The sequence below is a fragment of the Vigna umbellata genome, chromosome 4, assembly GCF_029865625.1.
Source record: "Vigna umbellata cultivar VRB3 chromosome 4, Vumbellata_1.0, whole genome shotgun sequence".
Lineage (NCBI taxonomy): Eukaryota > Viridiplantae > Streptophyta > Magnoliopsida > Fabales > Fabaceae > Vigna > Vigna umbellata.
The window spans coordinates 30,739,902-30,759,479 of NC_142168.1; the positions used below are offsets into that span (position 1 = coordinate 30,739,902).

Sequence of the window (19,578 nt, forward strand, 5' to 3'; positions counted from 1 at the left end):
GTTGGAGATTTTTTCTTCCTGTTAAATAGCAATGTTGTTTTCAGATTATGGTTAGTCATTTTCAGCCAACAAATGGCATTGCGTTGTATATAATTCAATTCCATCACCAGATATTTAAAAGGGAAAGTAAAATGTTCATTAAACATGCGGTGAAGATTCTATTGACAAGATGCCAAACATTCTTTAGAAGAGTTTAGTGTCTATATCGCATCAATTTGTCTTCAGAAGTTTCAAATCTAAAATTATAAACTCAAAGCAACTAGAGTTTTCCTTGTATGTCCCTTGCAACTGTCCCAAAGCACTTTGTTGAAATGAATGAAAATTCCATCACAGTCTACAGAGCGGCAACTGTAACCTAAATAACAACATAAAAGTGCCTAGATCGTGGAGTGATGGTTGACCAGAAATTATATCACATGCCACCCCAATTGATTGCTGCACTATTGTTTAACAGGGCAATGTGCAGATTTTGTCATGTAAGCACATGCTTATGCTCATAATTCAACGTATTCATATCTTCATCTCACTACTTAATCTATTTAAGATCAATACTAGTTCTTTCATGGGAAGTTCAGATGATCCTCCAGCTGAAAATTCTTGAACTTCTCCATTGATTTCAATCATGCTACAACCCGGGATTTTCTTTTCTATATCTCTTTCTTTCATAAAATTCCTAATTCTTTTGGCAGCACCAAATCTGCCAGCTTTGGCATATATATCACACAAGTTAACATAGAAAGCATGATTATGGGGTTCCAAGTCTATCAAATGAAGAGCTACTTTTTCTCCTAATTCTACATTCCCATGCATCTGACAACCTCCAAGTAATGCACCCCAGACATAAACATCCGGCTTCATCGGCATGCTTCTTATGAGAATCTCCGACTCTTGAAACAGCCTGGCTCGACTAAGAATATCAACCATGCAAGCATAGTGATAAACTTGCGGTTCAATTGAGTAAACACGTTTCATTGCCTCAAAGCACCAACGACCTTGTTCTACCAAACCAGAATGAGCACAAGCTGACAATAATCCAACAAATGTCACATGGTTTGGCTTTGCTCCAGCTCTTTCCATCTCTAAAAAGCAATCAAAAGCCTTCCAACCTAATCCATGCATAGCAAACACCGAAATCATCACTGTCCATGCTGAAGTATCCTTCTCAGGCATCTCTTTGAACATTTCAAACGCTTTCTGCACATCCCCACACTTGCCAAACATATTGACAAGTGCTGTTCCAATTACCACATCATACTCTATGCCGTTTCTTTTCAGATAACCATGCACCCATTTCCCATGATCTATGGCACCAATTTGAGAACAAGCTGAAAGGACACTAGCTATTGTAATCTTATCAGGTTTAACCATATCATCGCCCAAAAGCTGCATTTCATGGAAAAGCTCGAGTGACTCCTTTGCCCTCCCTCCCTGAGCCAATCCTGTAATAATGGAATTCCAAGTTATGATATTTCTCCCCTTCATCTTCCTAAATAAGTCCATTGCCATGTCAAGTTCTCCATTTCTCAAACACCCAATAACCATTGAGTTCCAAGAGACGACATCTGTAAGCAACATTTCATCAAACACGTTGCTGGCATTGTTCAACATCCCACAAGCCATGTACAAGCTGATCAAAGAATTGCCAACAAAAACATCCTTCAAAAATCCAAACTTTATCACTTGGGCATGAATAACTTTGCCAGTAGCACCATCCTGCCACCTAGTGCAACCCTTTAAAAGGAATGGGAACGTGAGACAATCGGGCACAATCTCTTTGTAAAATATTTGTTTATACTGCATCAAGGCCTTGCAATAATGAGTGTCATCACCTCCCTCCATGCTTGTATATGCTCTGATCATGATGTTGTAGACACGAAGATCAGGGTTCTGGATCATATGAAAAACATTGGTGGCATACCTGAAAGAACCATAATTCGAAAAGGAGCAAAAATATAGGAGTCGGGTAACTAGATAATATTGGTCACTATTGTGTAAAGTTGGGGACTTTAGAATCTGGGTATGAATTTTTTTGAGCTCTCTCAGGTTCTTGCATTGTTCAATCAATCTAGAGAGTGTGTTCTTGAGGGTTAGGCTTAGGGACTCCACTGTTTGGAACTCAAGAAGGCTAGCCATCATCATCCACCAAAAAAAGTAAAACTCGCTGCATTAATGATGGATGAACCGAAATTGAACCAGTTGAATAAACATTTTCCTTTTGGAATCATTCACTTTTAAGGTTAGACAGTGTATCTAACTTCACTCCAATCACAAATATAATCAATTTATTATATTATGATTATTTAAAAAATTATATCAATGACAATCCTTTATCAAATGTTTCATGTAAATTTTTTATCCTAAAAAATCAAAAAATTCATTGAATTTTTTCTTGTTAGATTCTTTAACATGTCAGAAAAGATTAATTGGTTAGTTTTCTTAAATTGAAGTCTCAAGTTTCTAAGTCACGCCCTTATGTAAAATAACTAAAAGCATTTCTGGAAACATGTTGAAAATACAAAATCCAGGTTTTTGATTATAGAAACTATAATACATGCACTCATGACTACTGCGTTTAACAATCTTTGGGGTAATATTCAAATTAGATGATAAACAAAAGATGTTGGAAGAAAAACATAATGATTTAGGGGACTTGTGAAAGAGAGGTATGAACCTAAGGAAGCTTATGAACAGCTTAAAAAGTTTGATTCCTTGACGGTTAGGGAGAGATGATTAATAACTAATGGAGACTAAAGCACAACATGTTTTTTAGTTAGAATAAAGTAAGTAATTCTAGTGGTTTAAAAGAGAGTCAAAGATGAATTTTCAAACAAATTTATGATTGATTATGCATCAATTACTCTAGATTCTGTTTCTAAAGTTCTATATGATTACTATATTTTGGGTGTTTCCTCTAGGCCTTTTCTGAACACTTAAAAGTATGTTTATGTTTAAAATCTTCTTTGCAACACTTTGGTTTTGGAACATTCGTCTTACTTGTTCGGTTTTTGTTAAAAGCTGATGAAAAAAGAGCTTAGATAAGTATGGTTAAAGGATCCATTAACACCCTTCAAATAGCTTTTATTACAAATTTGTTTACACTTATCAAATAGCTTTTATACGAAAGGTGTAACATAAAAGATATCGGGGTAACCAGAATCCAATTTAATGGTACCGAAAGTAAGAAACTTGAATTCTGATGCTGAAATTGTGGTTGTGTACAGTGAAGGTAGATCTGATAGGGGAAGATGCCTTGCTTTGATTTCAAGCCTCTTCTTTCTGCTGCCTTTCTTGTGTGATCTACATTATTCCACTTTAAATAAAGTGCTGTAGAGATAAACGAATAAATTGTGTTGCAGACAAGTGTTCCTGCTAATGCATTATAAAAGCTTTCTGCCTAAAGAATTCTGGTTTGCAGATTATTATCAGAAAGGAATGAAAAACATTGGATACCTATTGTTTTGAACTAATAACTTACAATAACTGTGATTATCTCAGCCGTGAGAGAATCTTGAATTTGAAGAAGCATCTTTGGCTACCAATATTATTTTATGACAAAAAAACAGAAAACCAAAGAAACAAGGAACAAAGGGGTTATATATGTATATATCTATATATTCTCATTAAGAAAGAACTGCAGCGTGTTCCAAAGGTTTTCCTGAGAAGATTTTCATGCAAATGTTCACAGTTCACAATCCTTCACAAGGATTGCAGGGTTTCATCAGCATTCAGCAAAAATTTGATGGCATATGGGTCCCACATACAGTGATATGGGGTGCAAACTAGCCCTTGAAGAGAAAAAAGAAAGAGTTACATTCTTCCACTGGAGGAGGAGGAGGCAGAGGAGTGAACATGTTGATACAACAAGACATGCCAAACCTTGCAATTGTTCAAGTTTGGGATCTTTTCAGCAACAAGATCACAAAACCAAAGAGAAATTTATTGAATTTATTTGTAGCAGTTGTTTGCTTTGTATCTGTTGCCCTTTGGCCTGTGTGTCATGTTTCATCAAGCAACCATGCAGAATCTGTCACCAAGCATTGAGGTGTGCCTGGCAATGGTCATGTTATGGATCAAAGAATAAGGTATGTGCAGATTATTCTTCATTTTCTGACATTGATTCTGATGTCACGTCTGGTAAGGTTAAGCCAAGTAGTGTTTCTGAAGACAGAAGACAGAGTTTATCAATTGTTAAGTGAGTATGTTGCAGTGCAGTTTAATCAAAGCACAATCTGAAGCCTAGGAAAAGTAAAAAAAGTGTCTTTTGTTCCTCTTATGTTAGAAGGCATGCCTATTTTCTTCAAGTTCAGGTGTAAGAACAAATCTCACGTTATCAGAAAAGGAACTGTGCATTCAAAGTATAAATCACTCTTGGTTAATATTATGGACTTTGTTTTTATTGATAGAGAAATTAACTTTTGTTGAGTGATTTCAAAAATTAAAAATTTTGTCAAGAATGGGATTCGAACCCATGCCCTTTCGGACCAGTACCTGAAACTGGCGCCTTAGACCAACTCGGCCATCTTGACCTCTGTTGATGAATTATGTAAACCATAGAATTTAAATATACGATTGAGAAAGAATAATTATATTCATTAAAAATGTAATCCCAAACCATTCCTTTATAGAACAAGTATCTAAATTACTTCTTTGTGTATTAATAATTCGTAATTATTAATATGTTAGTCTTGATTAGTGAAGATTTTGGAGAAATTGGTAGGTTAATTTAGAATTAACATTACAATAAATTCTATTAATTTAGCATGGGTTTAACAATCAATATAGTGTTTTTTTTTTAAATTTTGTCATTGACACAGAAATCCTTATTTTCCTTGAACTAAAGTTGATTTAAAACATATTGGACCTTTGCATATTTTAGAAGAGGCATATTGAAGATAGGATCAACATGATATAGTAGTCAAATATATTCTTTAGATATTTTTTAAGATAATAAACTTTGAATCTAGAAATTCATAAAATAGAAAATCTTTCACACTATAGTCTGATATCAGTGTACTAATACACTGTATAAGATTATCTAGTCAAAAAATTTGATTGTTGGAAACTTAAATTTTTGTAGATTTGGTGTCAATGATTTATGAATCAGTTTATATAAAAGATTACATGCTATTTCAGGTTAAAAAATTTAAAATGATTAGTTTCTAGATCTTCTTAAATTTTGATCCATTTCCTTGTTTGTATTCAATGTATAACTCATTATTTCTAACAGAAACAACAATAGGAGAAAAAGATACACTTTGAGGTCATGAGATCAAAGTTCATATTCAAAATCCATTGCAGAACTTCTCAGCTTACATTTGCAAGTAAAACAGTCAGCAAACTTACCATACTAATAATCATAGTCCTTAGCAACAAGCTGCGATGTGAAATATAAGAAACTAAGACTACAATAGCCACTGAAGTTCACTCTTCCAGATATCTATGCATGAAGTTGATAGCAGCAAAACAAGATCTCTAGGCACCACATCCAGCACCACATCCTGCACCACATGCAGCTCCATAAGGCTCTTGATCTGCTGCAGAACTTTTCTCCTTGGAAACACCATCTGCACAAGAAAAGATGATGGCTGGAATAATGCAAAAGGTAACCAAAATCATCAACCAGATTGCATAGCCATTACCATAGAAACCAATATTTGCATCCACAATTTTCACCTCTCTCAATTCTCTCACCATTTGTTCCCACTTTGCTGAATAATTTTCACTTTCACCAGAGAATAGGCCTTGTTTTTTTTTTCAGAAGTGGACATATATGCTTGTTATATAAGCTATATATAAATAAAAAATACAAATATCTTTGTGTGCTGTTGAAGACGTTTTCAAATTTTTCATTACCCTAGAAAAATATTATTTTGCTGAGTGGCTGTTTCTATATAGTACTACTACCAACACTTTTTAGACTAGAAATTATATAAAATAACATTATTAGAGATTCCACTTATTGTTCAGTGGAGGACGAAGACCAATAAAGCATGGTTGTTGATTCTTTAGGAAAATGCAAAATGCAAACTTTTCAAAGCAGATTTTATCCTAAAATTCTACTGCTGCTGTACGGCACATGAATGTGTTGGTTTGCAGTTGCTTAATCAATATTATGCTCCATGTGTTATGTTTCCAATTCTTCATCAGCAAGCACCATTGTAATTAACATCATTTGCTCAATTACAATTCAGAATGGTGCTCCCACTACTGGATTAGAGAGGCTGAAAGCCTATATGCTTGGCCCTTTCTGATAGCAAATCCTCCACATCATCTGTTGTAGGCTATACCTATAACTACACTATCTTTTCTTATATTCTGATACTGATATTTTTCAGATAACTGTATCAGAAATTAAGCAATACTACAGTTACTGCTAACTCTACGAGGTTTTAAGTCCAAGAAACATGTACATTATTTGATAGCTCAACTTTTTTCCAGTTAAAATAAACTAAATGTTCAAAATTGCTTAATCATGACTACAGCTTTTGAAGTTGTATGAGTCGGACATTTTACTTTATTAGACTTTAAAAACCTTATGTTAATTTTACAAAACAACAGTGGATCCTTGATTCCTTTTCATGAAAACTACAGTAACAAATAAAATGAAAAAGGATTATCGAATAACGTTTACAAAGTTCAGTACTGATGCATTGATATGCAATCTTATAACAACTGGTTCAGAGGTTTACTCTATAGTTGGAGATATGTTCTAGTTAATCCTAAGAAAACACTTGAATAAGAATGAGAGAAAGAAACTTTTATTCACAAAAACATGTTATACATAGAATTCTCAATATGTAGAATTTAGAAAACAAAATAATAGAAAACAGTTAAACAGTTAAACTTAAACACTTAGTACATGTCTTAGACGTCTTTTTAAACTTATATTAGGAAATATTTGTGTTAGGGACTAAAATGTGAAATAAGTTCTGTATTGGATAAAAATGAGAAATTAAGTAACATATAAAGTACAGAAGACTCATGATCTCAATGTATTAAAGTTTTGGGTTAGAAAAAGTATCATTCTTTTGTATAAATTAGATTGAGATCTTATCGATGTTATATCTTTTTCCTAAATCTTTCTCTGGCAAAAGACTCATCAATTTGAGATGGTCTTCTATACTCACCATACAGATAATATGAGAGTCCATCATTACAGGACAAATACAAATAAGAGGCAAATTTAGGTTTTGAAGTAATAAACCAAAAGAAGAAACTTAAAATCTGTGGTACTCTAGCCACTGACATTACTCTTATTGCATAAATAGAGATAAGAAGACTAAGTTTTGAGGCTTTTGGAAGATGTTTAATTTTTATTGGAAGCATTGTAGGTAGTCATAATGTTAGTGGAATTCTTGTAATCTAGGGGCTATCTGTTTCCCACCTTATAAGTGGGTCATAGACTACTGCACCACCACATCAGACGCATTATATATGCTTCACGTGACAAGCACAATTGTAATGTCACGTACTTGTATATGGAAGTCAACCTATACCTGGTGGGAAACTCATCTTGGATTATTCTTCAACTCTATTTAATTACCATGGAAAAGCCTGATTTGAAACAATTAATTAGTAATCTCATCACCAGCACCCGTTATTTCGAATTTGGTATCCTATTATAGTTTTCAATCAAAAAAATTAAAAAAATATTTGAGACCCTTTTATTATGTGTTTTCTTTTCATAAATAAGTTTTAGATCTCTAATTATAGATCCAATTCAAAGAAAATTTTTAATGGAGAAAACAAAAAATTGATTATACAGTACAAACTTAAAACTTATTTAAGGCTAATTTTGTCCCTGTAATTTCATCGAGTCTTCAATTTCTCCATAATTCAAGAGAGCTGATAATTGTTTACCTAAAAATGGTGAATTGGGCAGAAATAAGACAGAGATAGAAAAGAACAAGAGAAAAGGTGAAAAAAGGGATAGATATATAATAAGTATATGTAGAAAAAGAAGAAAAAACTGAATGATATAGAAAAAAAGGTGTGGAGATGGTTATAATTTTTCTACAATACAAAGATAACATGAGTTTCTGATATGATTATACATTTTCACTAAGAGTTGTGATAATGACTTCTAAGGGAGTGGATTGAAGTTAAAGGAAGAGAGCAATAAGGAAAGGAGCAAGAAAAGAAAAGATGGACGAAAAACGAAGTGACAGATGTGATCATTGATGAAAAAAAGGAGACAGAAAAAGAAAATGGAATAGAAATGAGATGAAAGAAAAGTAGAAGTGTATGATATATGTTTCCTTTCACCAAACGAGTAGCAGACAAAGTGTTCTGGAGTCTGACCTCAGCTTCTCTTTATATCCGAATGCTAACACAAGAGAACTTTGAGGAACCTAAAAGGTGGAGAATATTGAAAGAGAACGTTGTTCACATACCACACCACACGCACGATATATTGTTTAGTGAAGAAAAGTATAACAATTAGATTTTATTGAAAAGTATATCACACACAATCCATGTAAAACACCATTGAATAACACAATCGGACATGTATGAAAAATAAAATTATTACATTGTATGGCTTTTTTGGGGAGAAACTTAAACATATTATGTATGTTTTTCTGGTGATAACCATTGTATCTCTCATAGCAGCTATTTATGTAATGCACAATATATATATATATTTTGAAGTTGGGATGAGTGTAAGTGTAACAGTTTATTGGGTTTTCTTTGGCTTCACTGGTCCTCTGGGAATTCTGTTGAGGTAGTTCTTCTTAAAACTCCTGTAGTTTTTTCTGAGAAAGATTACCATATCGCTCACCCAATTGTTGATTTCTTCCTCATATCGTTCATACACAATTGGCAGCGTGTGCACGCACAGGAAACCTTGTCATCAATGAACACCAACAAGAAACCAGACATCTTAGTACAAACTTCAGTATAAAATCACATATAAAAAATAGGGTTAAGTTACTCACATTCACATATGCTCCATATTAAGGAGATGGTTAAGTTATTCCTTTAATTCTTTAATCATGTAATTACATTTTAATTATTCAGAGAGTTTTCTTTATTACTTGCTACTGACTGCATAAAACTGCTATAACATCATAATTTACGACAGTAAGTTGAGTAATTTAACCTAAAAAGATGAAGAATGCTTACCAATATATAGCAGATTGACAAAGCTGAAGTAGCTTCCAATCACTGAGAAAATATAGAGGGACACAATGTTCTGAAAATGTTTTGAGAAGTGAAATGTCAGGTTTACGTATTCGTTAATTAAGAAATCCACTTTCAGTTTAGTGAAATAAAATGAATATTGGTTGTTACCAGAAGAAAGATTGGCAGGTCTATTCCACATGAAATATGGAGGAGCATTGGTAGTAACTGGTTGAATCTTCTGTGGAGAATGTAAGCAAGACTTTGGAAGAAAGATTCTTGTAAAATAATGTCTGGAATCTGGGGAGGTTTCCTGAAGATATATTTATCAAAGGGAATAATATCATAATGTCATAGAAGAACGTGTATGCCTATATCATCTTGTAGATCTATATTCATAGTCACTGTTACATTTGATGTTAAGTAAAAATAGGTACCATTTGAATATATCTGCAGCTGTGGACCATATGAATAGCACAAGCATGGTGGTGATGGAAATGTGACAAAGGAGAGTCACGAAATTGTATTCAACAATCTCAAATAGAAACCATATCACTGTCATCCCTCCCAAAAGCGCAGCTGATAAATTTCTGTCCCTCCATAACAGCATATCTGCCACTGCAAGTTCCCCAATTATCAGAATCAGTTCATGGATTATCATGTTATTATATATAGTTCTATAAACCTGTTTTACAGTTTGTAGAGCTGCTCTAGTTCATTCATATAAGAAAACTATGAACATGAATTTAATGTGGTACCTTTTCCTCCTCCAAGAACTTGATGTATCGGTTTTTCATGTCCAAAGAGCTTTACTCGTGCTCTGATAATTTCATTATCAGAATCAGATGATGTATCGTTCGCCATAGTTTTTTCTTCACTGATATTTTGTCATGACTCTACCATTTATATTAAACATTCTACCATATTTATTTTCATGCAAAAGGAGAAGAGATTCTATGCTGATCACTAAAGTAAGGAATGACTTGGAGTTAACTTAGCATATTTGCATTCCTGCTAACACTCTAAAGTATCTAATTCCCCGAATCTAGATGAGTCTTCTTTCAGCAACAAACTCTGGACTTTTATGCAACCCTATTATAAAAATGGAGCAAGCTATAATAAAGTTCATTTTTTTTTTATGTAAAGTTAAATATTTAGGTTTATAGTATTGTTTTTATGATGATTTGTCCTAAATGATGTATACGTTGAATAACTCAAATGTTTTCTTTCAATGGTTTTGCAAACTTCTTTATCCATTAAAATATTTTTTTTAATTTATTATTATATTCATCACATCATTTATAAACTCTCATAAAAAAAATTTCTTCAAATTCTTTTACTCATCACTTCGGATCCCTTAATCCAAATAATTCCCGTATGAACCTTAAGATTTTGCTATATGAAAGTATTAAAAGTATCATCTTTTCATGTTAGTAAAAAAAAAGGGTACTCAATTATGGATTAAGAGTGCGAAGAGATTGGTAAGGTCGGTACTAAATTAAAATTTATAGGAAATAAAAATAAGTAAAATTAAATATAAAATGTAAAATTGTCCAGGAGCTAAAAGTAAATTTAATAAAAGATGATGAAACAAAATCACGAGTGGTAAATTAATGTCATTAATGTCATAAAATGGATTATTTTAAGAAAATAACTGAAAAGTTACTAGCAATATCTAAAAGTTTATGTTACTTACCTCGTAGTGGTAAATTAGCGTCACACACGAGTTCGATTTCAAAATCACGAACATTGACTTTTTAGGGCTGACTTTTCAAGACTAATTCTAAGTTAACGTAAACCTACCTAACATTAATGGATTTTTATTTTAAAATTTAATTAATTTAGCATAGTTTAAATCGATTCTAAATCAAATTTTTTTAATATTAATTTAATTTTTGTCTATTTGGTAGACACTAATGATATTAATTTTTTTAAAAAAAATTCTCGTATAATATCTTTATGTTCAAAAAAGTAAAATACTAATGAACAAAATAAAAAAATAAAAAATTATGGTGGACAAAGGAGATAAGGGTGCATGAAATGGAGAAGTCGTTCCCAACAAACTTTTCGATGATGTTGTTGGGCTGCTCTCAAACCCACACGAATTACATGTGACAGATTGCATTCTAGCTCGTTTTTCATTTCCAAGTGTCAAATATATTCAAAATGTTTATTTTGAATTCCTTATCATTATTTTTATATCATTAACTTTGAATTCGATTTTGTAGAGTATTATTTACTTATTATAAATAACAAAAATAGTGTTATTAATACACACAATAATCTTATGTTATTTATGAATCAAAATTAAAAACAATTTAAATATTTTTTTTGAAACATTTTTTAATTATGACATAATTTTATATTTCAAAACAAACAATATTTAAGAATTTAGGATGAGAATAGGAAAGTTGGTATGGTACATAGATTAATTATTTCACCATAACAAAAGATTTTAAATTAAAATCCTTAACATATGATTACATTAAACATTTTTAATTATTATTATTATTATTATTAATAGCCACAATACTAGCAAAATGATATTTTAAAGTGGGGTACGTTGCATGTGTCATTTGTTTGATGCCCCTTCAATTATTTTGTAACAGCCAAGCCAAAAAAACATGGTCCACTTATAAATTTTATCGTCATCTACAAGAGCCATGGTCTCATACATAAGTACTATACACTGAACGAGGAACATAAAACTAATCTCCAACATTAGAAGAACTTATACGTAAGAAAATTAGTAGTGTTCTTCCAATCTACATTATACATAAAAATATTATAATTTCAAATTTTATAACTAGTTTTGGACAATAATTTATATATATTTTTATATATTTATTCATCTTTATACCTTTTCTTATCTCAAGAGTTTCACACTTTAAATTTTTCCATGATTACAATAATTTCTTTTTTCATATATGTTAACATATAAATGGAACTGAGTTTAATTTATATAAAAAAATTGATATAAATTTTAATTATAAAATTTAAAATAATAAACTTATAATTTCTTTTATATAATACTCGTCTTTATCACTTCTAACGTAAAGTTAAATTCATATTTAAATTACGGTTTCGAAAACAATAAAAACATCACATTCTAACATGAGTGTCTCCAAATTTGTTTCTTGAAACTAGACTTCAACTACATATTGCATTGTGGTCCCTTAAGAACCTCTTCTATGTCTCTGTCACTTCTTTAATAGTATTATCTGTGTTTCACTTTATCACAATGCAATAGAGCTTTCCAATTGACTTGCAAGATGCAAAATTCAACTCAAACTTAAAAAACGAAAAAAAGACGTGGAAACTATCAAACAATATGATATTTTTAGATTTAATTGAATTAGATTTTTTTTAATGTATACAATTAAAAAATTTATGATACAGAAAGTTATTTAAAATTTAAGTAATAACTGAGCGACACATTTTTACATTCACTTTACAGATAATATAAAAATAAAATAATCATAAAATACAAATTTTTATTTTAAGAAAAAAAAGTCAAAAATAAAAAAAATGAATTGAAAAAATATATATGCCAAAAAATAATTTCATGTTCTTAAATTTTATCTCATGCCGACAAATTTTACCTTCATTATATTAATTTTTCATATTCTGATTTTTTATTTATTTAAAATCTTGCACAAATTAAGAAAAAAAAATAGATATTGAAACCTGACAGAGTATCTCTATATAAGGTAGATGGACAGAGGAAGATTTTAAAAGTATCCTTAGAAGGATCGTGTTTGGTGTGAAAAGAGTAATAATGATGGCGAAGATAGCTGAAGCAAAAGTGGTGACCACAGATGTTTTCCAAAAAGGAAGTATCCAATGGAAGAATTTCAATATTGACACAAAGTCTCCTTCTTCACCTCCAAAACCATTGCTGATATTTACACCAACTGTGCCTGGTGCTTACACAGTAATAGTTTTCTACCATGGTTTCTGCATTCCACCAAGCTACTACTGTGACCTCCTATCCCACATAGTTTCACATGGATTCATAGTTGTTGCTCCTCAGCTGGTATGTACACTTTCTATCAAATGAATGTAATGTCTGTAAAAATATGTTACTCTTTTTTATAATGGATTCTCTGACACAAATTTTCCTTGTACCATTCTAGTTCTGCAGTTTGCCTTTGCTTGAATGCGATGAAATAAAGGTTGCAGGAAAAGTGGTGGATTGGCTGGTGAAGGGGCTTCAACCTTTGCTTCCTGAGAACGTTGAAGCGAAATTGGAGAAAGTGGTTCTATCAGGTCACAGTAAGGGTGGACAAACTGCATTTTCTGTGGCACTAGGATATGTTAAAACGATGCTGAAGTTTTCTGCACTGATAGGCATAGACCCTGTGGGAGGATTATCTCTGTGTAAGGCTAGCAAAACATCTCCTAAAATTCTGACAGGGGTGCCACGCTCATTGAATTTGAAGGTTCCCGTTGCTGTAATAGGCACTGGACTGGGACCAGAAAAGGCTAATGTTCTTTTTCCACCATGTGCTCCTGAAGGGGAGAACCACGTGGACTATTTCAACGAGTGCAAACCCCCTTGTGCAAATTTTGTTGCAGCAGATTATGGACACATGGACATGTTGGACGATGAAACACCTGGGATAATTGGGACCGTGCTGTCAAAGTGTTTGTGCAAGAATGGGAAGGGTCCTAAGAAGTGTATGAGAAAGACTGTGGGAGGATTGGTTGTGGCCTTCTTGAGGGCACAGTTGGATCAACACTTCCAGGATTTTGAGGCTATTTTACACAATCCTTGTCTTGCTCCTGCTAGACTCAATGATGTCAAGTACATACCAGCATGAAAACAACATTTGCTTTAGCTGTTTCTCCCTTTCTATGTTCTATTATATGTTTCTTTATGTGAAAGGTCTTCCTAAGATGTTTCAAAAATACAGTACTTTAAAAACTAGAACAAATCACTCCATTGCTGAGACTCCATTGCCTCCTTATTCACTCATAGGAAGTTCTTCATTTAAACACCCACAGAAGCTTCCTTAATGGCATGAAAACTGCTCATAGAAATGCAGCAACAGAAACCATGTATTGCATCTGACATGAAAATCTTCCAAAAGGTAAAAGTGTGGGTCTTCCATTGATAGTGAAAGTCGAAAATCGTACCTGCAACAAAAACAAACCACTCTAAACCACAAAGTCAATGCGATGGATCAGATATCCATATACATATATCATGTTATTCTTCCTAATTCACAAGTTTCATATTCCTCTTCCAACTTGCTACACCATATCTAATGTACGATAAGAAATCCTTATAAACTGAAATAACTCTTGCTTCCTAAATTTGTCCTTATGGGCTATCCAATACTACTAAGTATTTAATGGGTTCCTAAAGTAGTTATTATTCTTTTATATATATTTAATCAAATTCTAAAACAATGATATTTAAAATAATACAAAATAAAATAAAAGATAAAAGTAAGAACTTTAAATAAATAGATAGATATGAATTAGAATATTATTAAAAAATATAATAAAAAATGTGAATTTATATAAAGGATTAGTGCATATAAAAAATAAATGAAACGAAATAAATAAATAGAACTAGTATATAACTAAAAATAAATTAAATGAAAAAGATAAATAGAAATAAAATGTAACTAAAAATAAATTAAATAAGATCAGTGTATAATTATGGATAATTTAAATGAAATAAATAAAATGCAATCAAAGATAAATTAAATTAAATAAATAGGTATGAGTGTGTAACTAGAAATAAATTAAATGAACTCAATAACACACACTAACACACTAATTAATTTGTTTAATTATTATTATTTTTATTTGTTTTGTTTTCTTCATATATAATTCTTTTTTGTTACTATTGTCATTTTACTTCTTAAACTATACTTGATTTAATTTTTAATGTTTACACTACGTCTACATAAAATATGAAACATTAGTAAAAGTTTAAATTTTTTAATTATTATATTTAAAGTAAGGATAAAATATAGTTTACTAAGAATTAAAATATTAAATTTATTGTTCGTTTCTCTTAGGTTTAATAATTTTTTTTTCTAAAAAAATTCAAATAAATCTCTACTTATAGTTTTGTTTCAATTAAATTTTAATTTATAAAAAATTAACTTAATTAAATCATTTCCATGAATACCTTCAACGAAATTTAATCTGTCACGTTAATCAAATCTTACACTAATTCTCACAAACTTTACTTCCAAATTTTTCCTCAATTACTCTCTCAAATTCATTCAAGTGAACAAAACCTAAATGATTTAATCAAAATCGATTTGTAGAGTGAGGTTTACACCCACTTATAAACTATAAATTATTTTTATCTAATCCACGTGAGACTTCTAACAATTTCATATATATCCCACTTCCCGATTCATAATCTCTTCAAACCAAACTTTCTCACCACAACCACAAATCCTTCTTAAATCTTTCCACCATCTACATTTTCACTAAACACCCTTTCTTTCATCCACTTTCTTATACAAGAAATCATGTGATTAGATTTCCACTTAAATGCATCCAAAATGAGAAAAGGGACACAATATCTTCTGTTCTGTGTCAGTTTCCAACCCACCTCCCATATATGAAACTTATCCAACTTTTGTATATGCAACAATAATGGCTAAAGCAATCGTTCAACCCACCAAAAAAAAGGTGACTCTTTAATATTCCAAAGAGCAACGGTCCAACCACCCAAAAAACAAAGCTTTAAAAATTATTAAAAAGATAAAATTTCTAGAGATTAATCAAAAACACGATGCTGGTTATGAAAATTACATACCAGATTAACGATGATTTATTTTAGGTTTCCAAACTCACCAATGACGACGACAATACCTAAACCTATTAAATGATTTTTTTTTTCAATACTCGTCTAATAACAATATTTATATTATAATTAATATAAATGTTTGATTGTTGATAATTTATCTTTAGATAAAATTATTAGTATTATTTTTAAGTGATACTATTTTACAAAATAAAATTAAAATATATTTTTTAAATTTAATTTTATTAAGTGACTAAATAATGAAATATCATAAAAAAAGTAGTATAGAAAAAATAAATAATATCATAAAAATATTAAATAACAAAAAACTGACATCAGAAGCAAACTTGCTTTTTGTGTGGAATTGATAAACTCAATTGCAAAATAAGTAAACTCGTATCAAATCACGAGTTTAGAAGCGTGTGTGCGAGTTTGATAGAAATTTTGCTTAAATCAAATTGCAGGCATATGAACTCCCAATATTAGGATTTTTGTGTTTAATCTCATTCTTCTTCTTAACTTTGTCGCGCATGACCTTCTCACGTTACCTAGTCACAAAATACATTAATGGTTTTGACGTTATTATTCTCGATCTCCGTTAATCGTTGTCATAGTCGTGGCCATTATCGTCCAAGGTTGTTGTTACTCACTATTGCTCATCGTGGCACGCTTTCGCTTGTCGTGGGTCGCATATGCCGCGATTGTGTTTGTCGTGGTCACAGGCACTATTTCGCAGTGAAAATCATTGCTGCTGTTTGGTTGCTTTTTAATTTAACAATCCTCTGGTCTCGCCTCCTTTGTTTTTAATTTTCGAATTGGTTTTAATTGTTGTACTTTTTTTTTTTATTTGTAGTGGAAAATTAGATTATTAGGTATTCTTCATAGACATTTTTACATTTCAATTTATCTTTTACGATATTTATATGAACTCTGTGTGAACATAAAAAAGTTAGATAATTTTGTAAATTTTATTTTAATTAAAATGTTATTTATATAATTTTTTATGCAAAGTAAATTTTTATAAGTTTACGAGTCAAGTTTATTGTGTTTTCAGAAGTTCACGTAAACTTTCGATTTGACAATTTTATCTGAATAAATATAAATAAGAAAGTTCTTTATTATATTATGATAGATATTTGGTATTAGTTTAACTTTTACATAATATATAATAAATGATTGATAATTGATTAATAGTTATATCAACATGTAATAGTAATATAAATATAAATAAAAAATAAAATAACTTTCATACATATGTATTAAACTATAAGAAAAATTGATATTACCGACAATCAAAATCTGTCAATAATGTGTAAAATCTGGAATGAAAGATGGAGAAGTAGGAGAAGAAGAAGCTCCATGTGCAAATGAGAAAGAAATGCGAGAGAGATAATATATAAACATTGTCTCGCAGACAGAGAGAAAAATAGGCGAAAAAAATTCTCATTTGTTTTACCGATAGATTTTATCAACGAATTTTTGTTGATAAGTGAAATTTACATTATCGACGAATTTTACCGACAAAAAAAATCAACTGATAAATGAAAAAATGAGCGAAAAATTCTCACTCTTTTTACCAATGAATTTTTCGTCAATAAGTGAAATATATATTACCAACTAATATATTTCTGTTATAAAATTTCATCGATATTTCAAAATTTTTTGTAGTAAATATAAATAAAAAAAATAAAATCTAAAATAAATGTATAAAAAAATAAAATAATGTTCATGCATATGACAATAAAATAAATATAAATGAAAAAAATTTAAAAATGTTAAATTCCTTAAAAACTAATTTTTAGAATACTTATCAACAAAATAAAATGAGTATTAAAATAAATTTCTTAATATTTTTTTCTTATACTATAATTAGACCTACTTCTCACTTTGATTTACCTATAAAATGAATAACCCACTTATTTTAAAAGTCGATTTTAAATAAGACATGGAATAATTACATTTGTTTTAACTTACAAAAAATTGTTTCAAAATATAATATCATTACGGTACAAATAGTGTGCATTTAAAATAATTATCCATTCATTATAATGAATTTAAAATTTATTTATTCCTGTGAATAAGAATAACTATCCACTTACGTGAAAACCTTTAAATATCTCTTCTCTTCCACATAACATCATCTTAAAAACTTTACTAAATAAGTCACTAGTGTTTAACACCATTGGGAAATTTTGAACCAATTATTGCAAGTGGTTCTAACTGGTTAAATTTTTAAACTTTAGATAACGAAACTTTCAATACATTTTATACTCATGATATAAATAGGATGGTTGATATTTTAGCAGATAATTATACGGCTTTATTTTTTTTAGACTAATAATTAAATACTATATATTTAAGATGAGAAAACGAGAAATAATTTCTCAGTAATAATATCAAAATCTTTAAATTTCGGAAGGTAAAATAAATTTTCTCTCACAAGTTCAATCTTGACAAGCCATTAAGCTATTTGAACTAATACTTTAGGAGAAAAATATTTAAGAAAATAAAACTTCATTATATCAAACTGTTTGAACTGTCCACATTATACGTCTTTTCAATAATTGTGTAATGCCATTAAATCAAAAGGATAAGGTTGCCAAAAGTGGTCCAAAATATATTTTCTTTATCTGGTCTGATCCTACTTTAAATTAATGGGCCATTTATAACTAGTTTAAAAATCATAAAAACATGTAATTCTATTAATGGAAAAGCCAGATAATATTCAACATATATACAAGCTGACCTAAAACGTAGTAAAAACCTAAAATCAGAGTTATACTCTTATGCAAAGGTTAATAACTTATGTTTATATTTCAAAATTCATTAATCGTTTATTACCATATAAACATTTATAAAAAAAATTAAATGAATAAAAAATATGAAAATCATCCGAAATCCATAATAAAAATTATCCTTAACGAAATATAAGTAAATTATATAAAAGATATAAATAAATATACAAAAATAAAATATTAAATTATTTATATTATTTGTTATTAATAAAAGTCAAAAGTTAACTATCACCATAGTAATTTTCTCGTAAATTTTGATTGCATGCTTACATTAATGCAAACATTCATGTTAATTTTTATTTTTTTTGAAATTTAAAAGAAAAATTCACTTCTTAATTCAAAAAATCATAATAAATTAAAATAAAATTACTCTTTAATAAAAGCTCTTTTGAAAACCCTCTTTCCAATGCAAGGATACTATAAAACTTAAACAACCATATAAGTCCAATACAAATAAAAGTCTATACTCTTAAAAAAATAGAAACATTACTCGCATGTTCACTTTGAATTTATCTAAAACTGGAATTTCATGAAGCTAAATCATTAATCTTGTTGATGAATAATTTCTACAATATACGTAAGCTTTTATTTTTATATTATAATGGAGTATGAAATTAGTAAAACATTCCTTTTTAGTAAAAATTAAAAGAAATGAATTGATTATAATTTACCCTTTTCTCTTCTTCTTTTTCCTTATTTTAATAGAGAAATAATTTTATTGGATGAAATAAGAGAGAATAGTAACATATGAGAGGACAATGGTTTGTTTGATGAATTTATATATATATATATATATATATATATATATATATATATATATATATATATATATATATATATATATGGATAATGATACTTTGACAACATTTTAACATTATTAATGTG

General features: G+C 29.9%; 2 protein-coding genes, 1 long non-coding RNA gene, 1 other non-coding gene and 1 pseudogene across 4 annotated transcripts; 1 reads left to right on the top strand and 4 right to left on the bottom strand.

Annotated features, from left to right (window-relative positions):
• Positions 1 to 113: 113 nt before the first annotated feature.
• On the bottom strand, positions 114 to 2,302 carry LOC148199865 (pentatricopeptide repeat-containing protein At5g66520 pseudogene; annotated as a pseudogene).
• A 2,143-nt stretch (positions 2,303 to 4,445) lies between these two features.
• Positions 4,446 to 4,526, bottom strand: TRNAL-CAG (transfer RNA leucine (anticodon CAG)). Its single transcript has one exon. It is a non-coding gene; the product is annotated as a tRNA-Leu (tRNA).
• Positions 4,527 to 5,261: 735 nt separating this feature from the next.
• Positions 5,262 to 6,864, bottom strand: LOC148199866 (uncharacterized). The gene is made up of 2 exons (XR_015785680.1): positions 5,640 to 6,864; positions 5,262 to 5,564 (listed from the first exon to the last, which is right to left on the bottom strand). It is a non-coding gene; the product is annotated as an uncharacterized LOC148199866 (long non-coding RNA).
• Positions 6,865 to 8,461: 1,597 nt separating this feature from the next.
• Positions 8,462 to 10,011, bottom strand: LOC124831167 (reticulon-like protein B9). Its single transcript, XM_047305075.2, has 5 exons — positions 9,879 to 10,011; positions 9,558 to 9,738; positions 9,292 to 9,433; positions 9,124 to 9,193; positions 8,462 to 8,844 (listed from the first exon to the last, which is right to left on the bottom strand). The coding sequence occupies exons 1-5, from the start codon at positions 9,982 to 9,984 to the stop codon at positions 8,675 to 8,677; spliced, it is 669 nt and encodes a 222-aa protein (XP_047161031.2). The 5' UTR covers positions 9,985 to 10,011; the 3' UTR covers positions 8,462 to 8,674.
• A 2,861-nt stretch (positions 10,012 to 12,872) lies between these two features.
• On the top strand, positions 12,873 to 14,057 carry LOC124831168 (chlorophyllase-1-like). The gene is made up of 2 exons (XM_047305076.2): positions 12,873 to 13,156; positions 13,257 to 14,057. Exons 1-2 carry the CDS (start codon positions 12,899 to 12,901, stop codon positions 13,941 to 13,943), a joined length of 945 nt encoding a protein of 314 aa, XP_047161032.2. The 5' UTR covers positions 12,873 to 12,898; the 3' UTR covers positions 13,944 to 14,057.
• Positions 14,058 to 19,578: the final 5,521 nt, after the last annotated feature.

What these genes read in the sequence shown, in the direction of transcription:
- LOC124831168 (XM_047305076.2), top strand. Translation starts at nt 12,899, where the DNA reads ATGATGGCGAAGATAGCTGAAGCAAAAGTGGTGACCACAGATGTTTTC. An exon ending in TAGTTGTTGCTCCTCAGCTG is followed by an intron (nt 13,157 to 13,256) that starts GTATGTACACTT and finishes GTACCATTCTAG; the next exon opens with TTCTGCAGTTTGCCTTTGCT.
- LOC124831167 (XM_047305075.2), bottom strand. Translation starts at nt 9,984, where the DNA reads ATGGCGAACGATACATCATCTGATTCTGATAATGAAATTATCAGAGCA. An exon ending in AGTTCTTGGAGGAGGAAAAG is followed by an intron (nt 9,739 to 9,878) that starts GTACCACATTAA and finishes GGGAACTTGCAG; the next exon opens with TGGCAGATATGCTGTTATGG. An exon ending in TGTCAATCTGCTATATATTG is followed by an intron (nt 8,845 to 9,123) that starts GTAAGCATTCTT and finishes ATTGATGACAAG; the next exon opens with GTTTCCTGTGCGTGCACACG.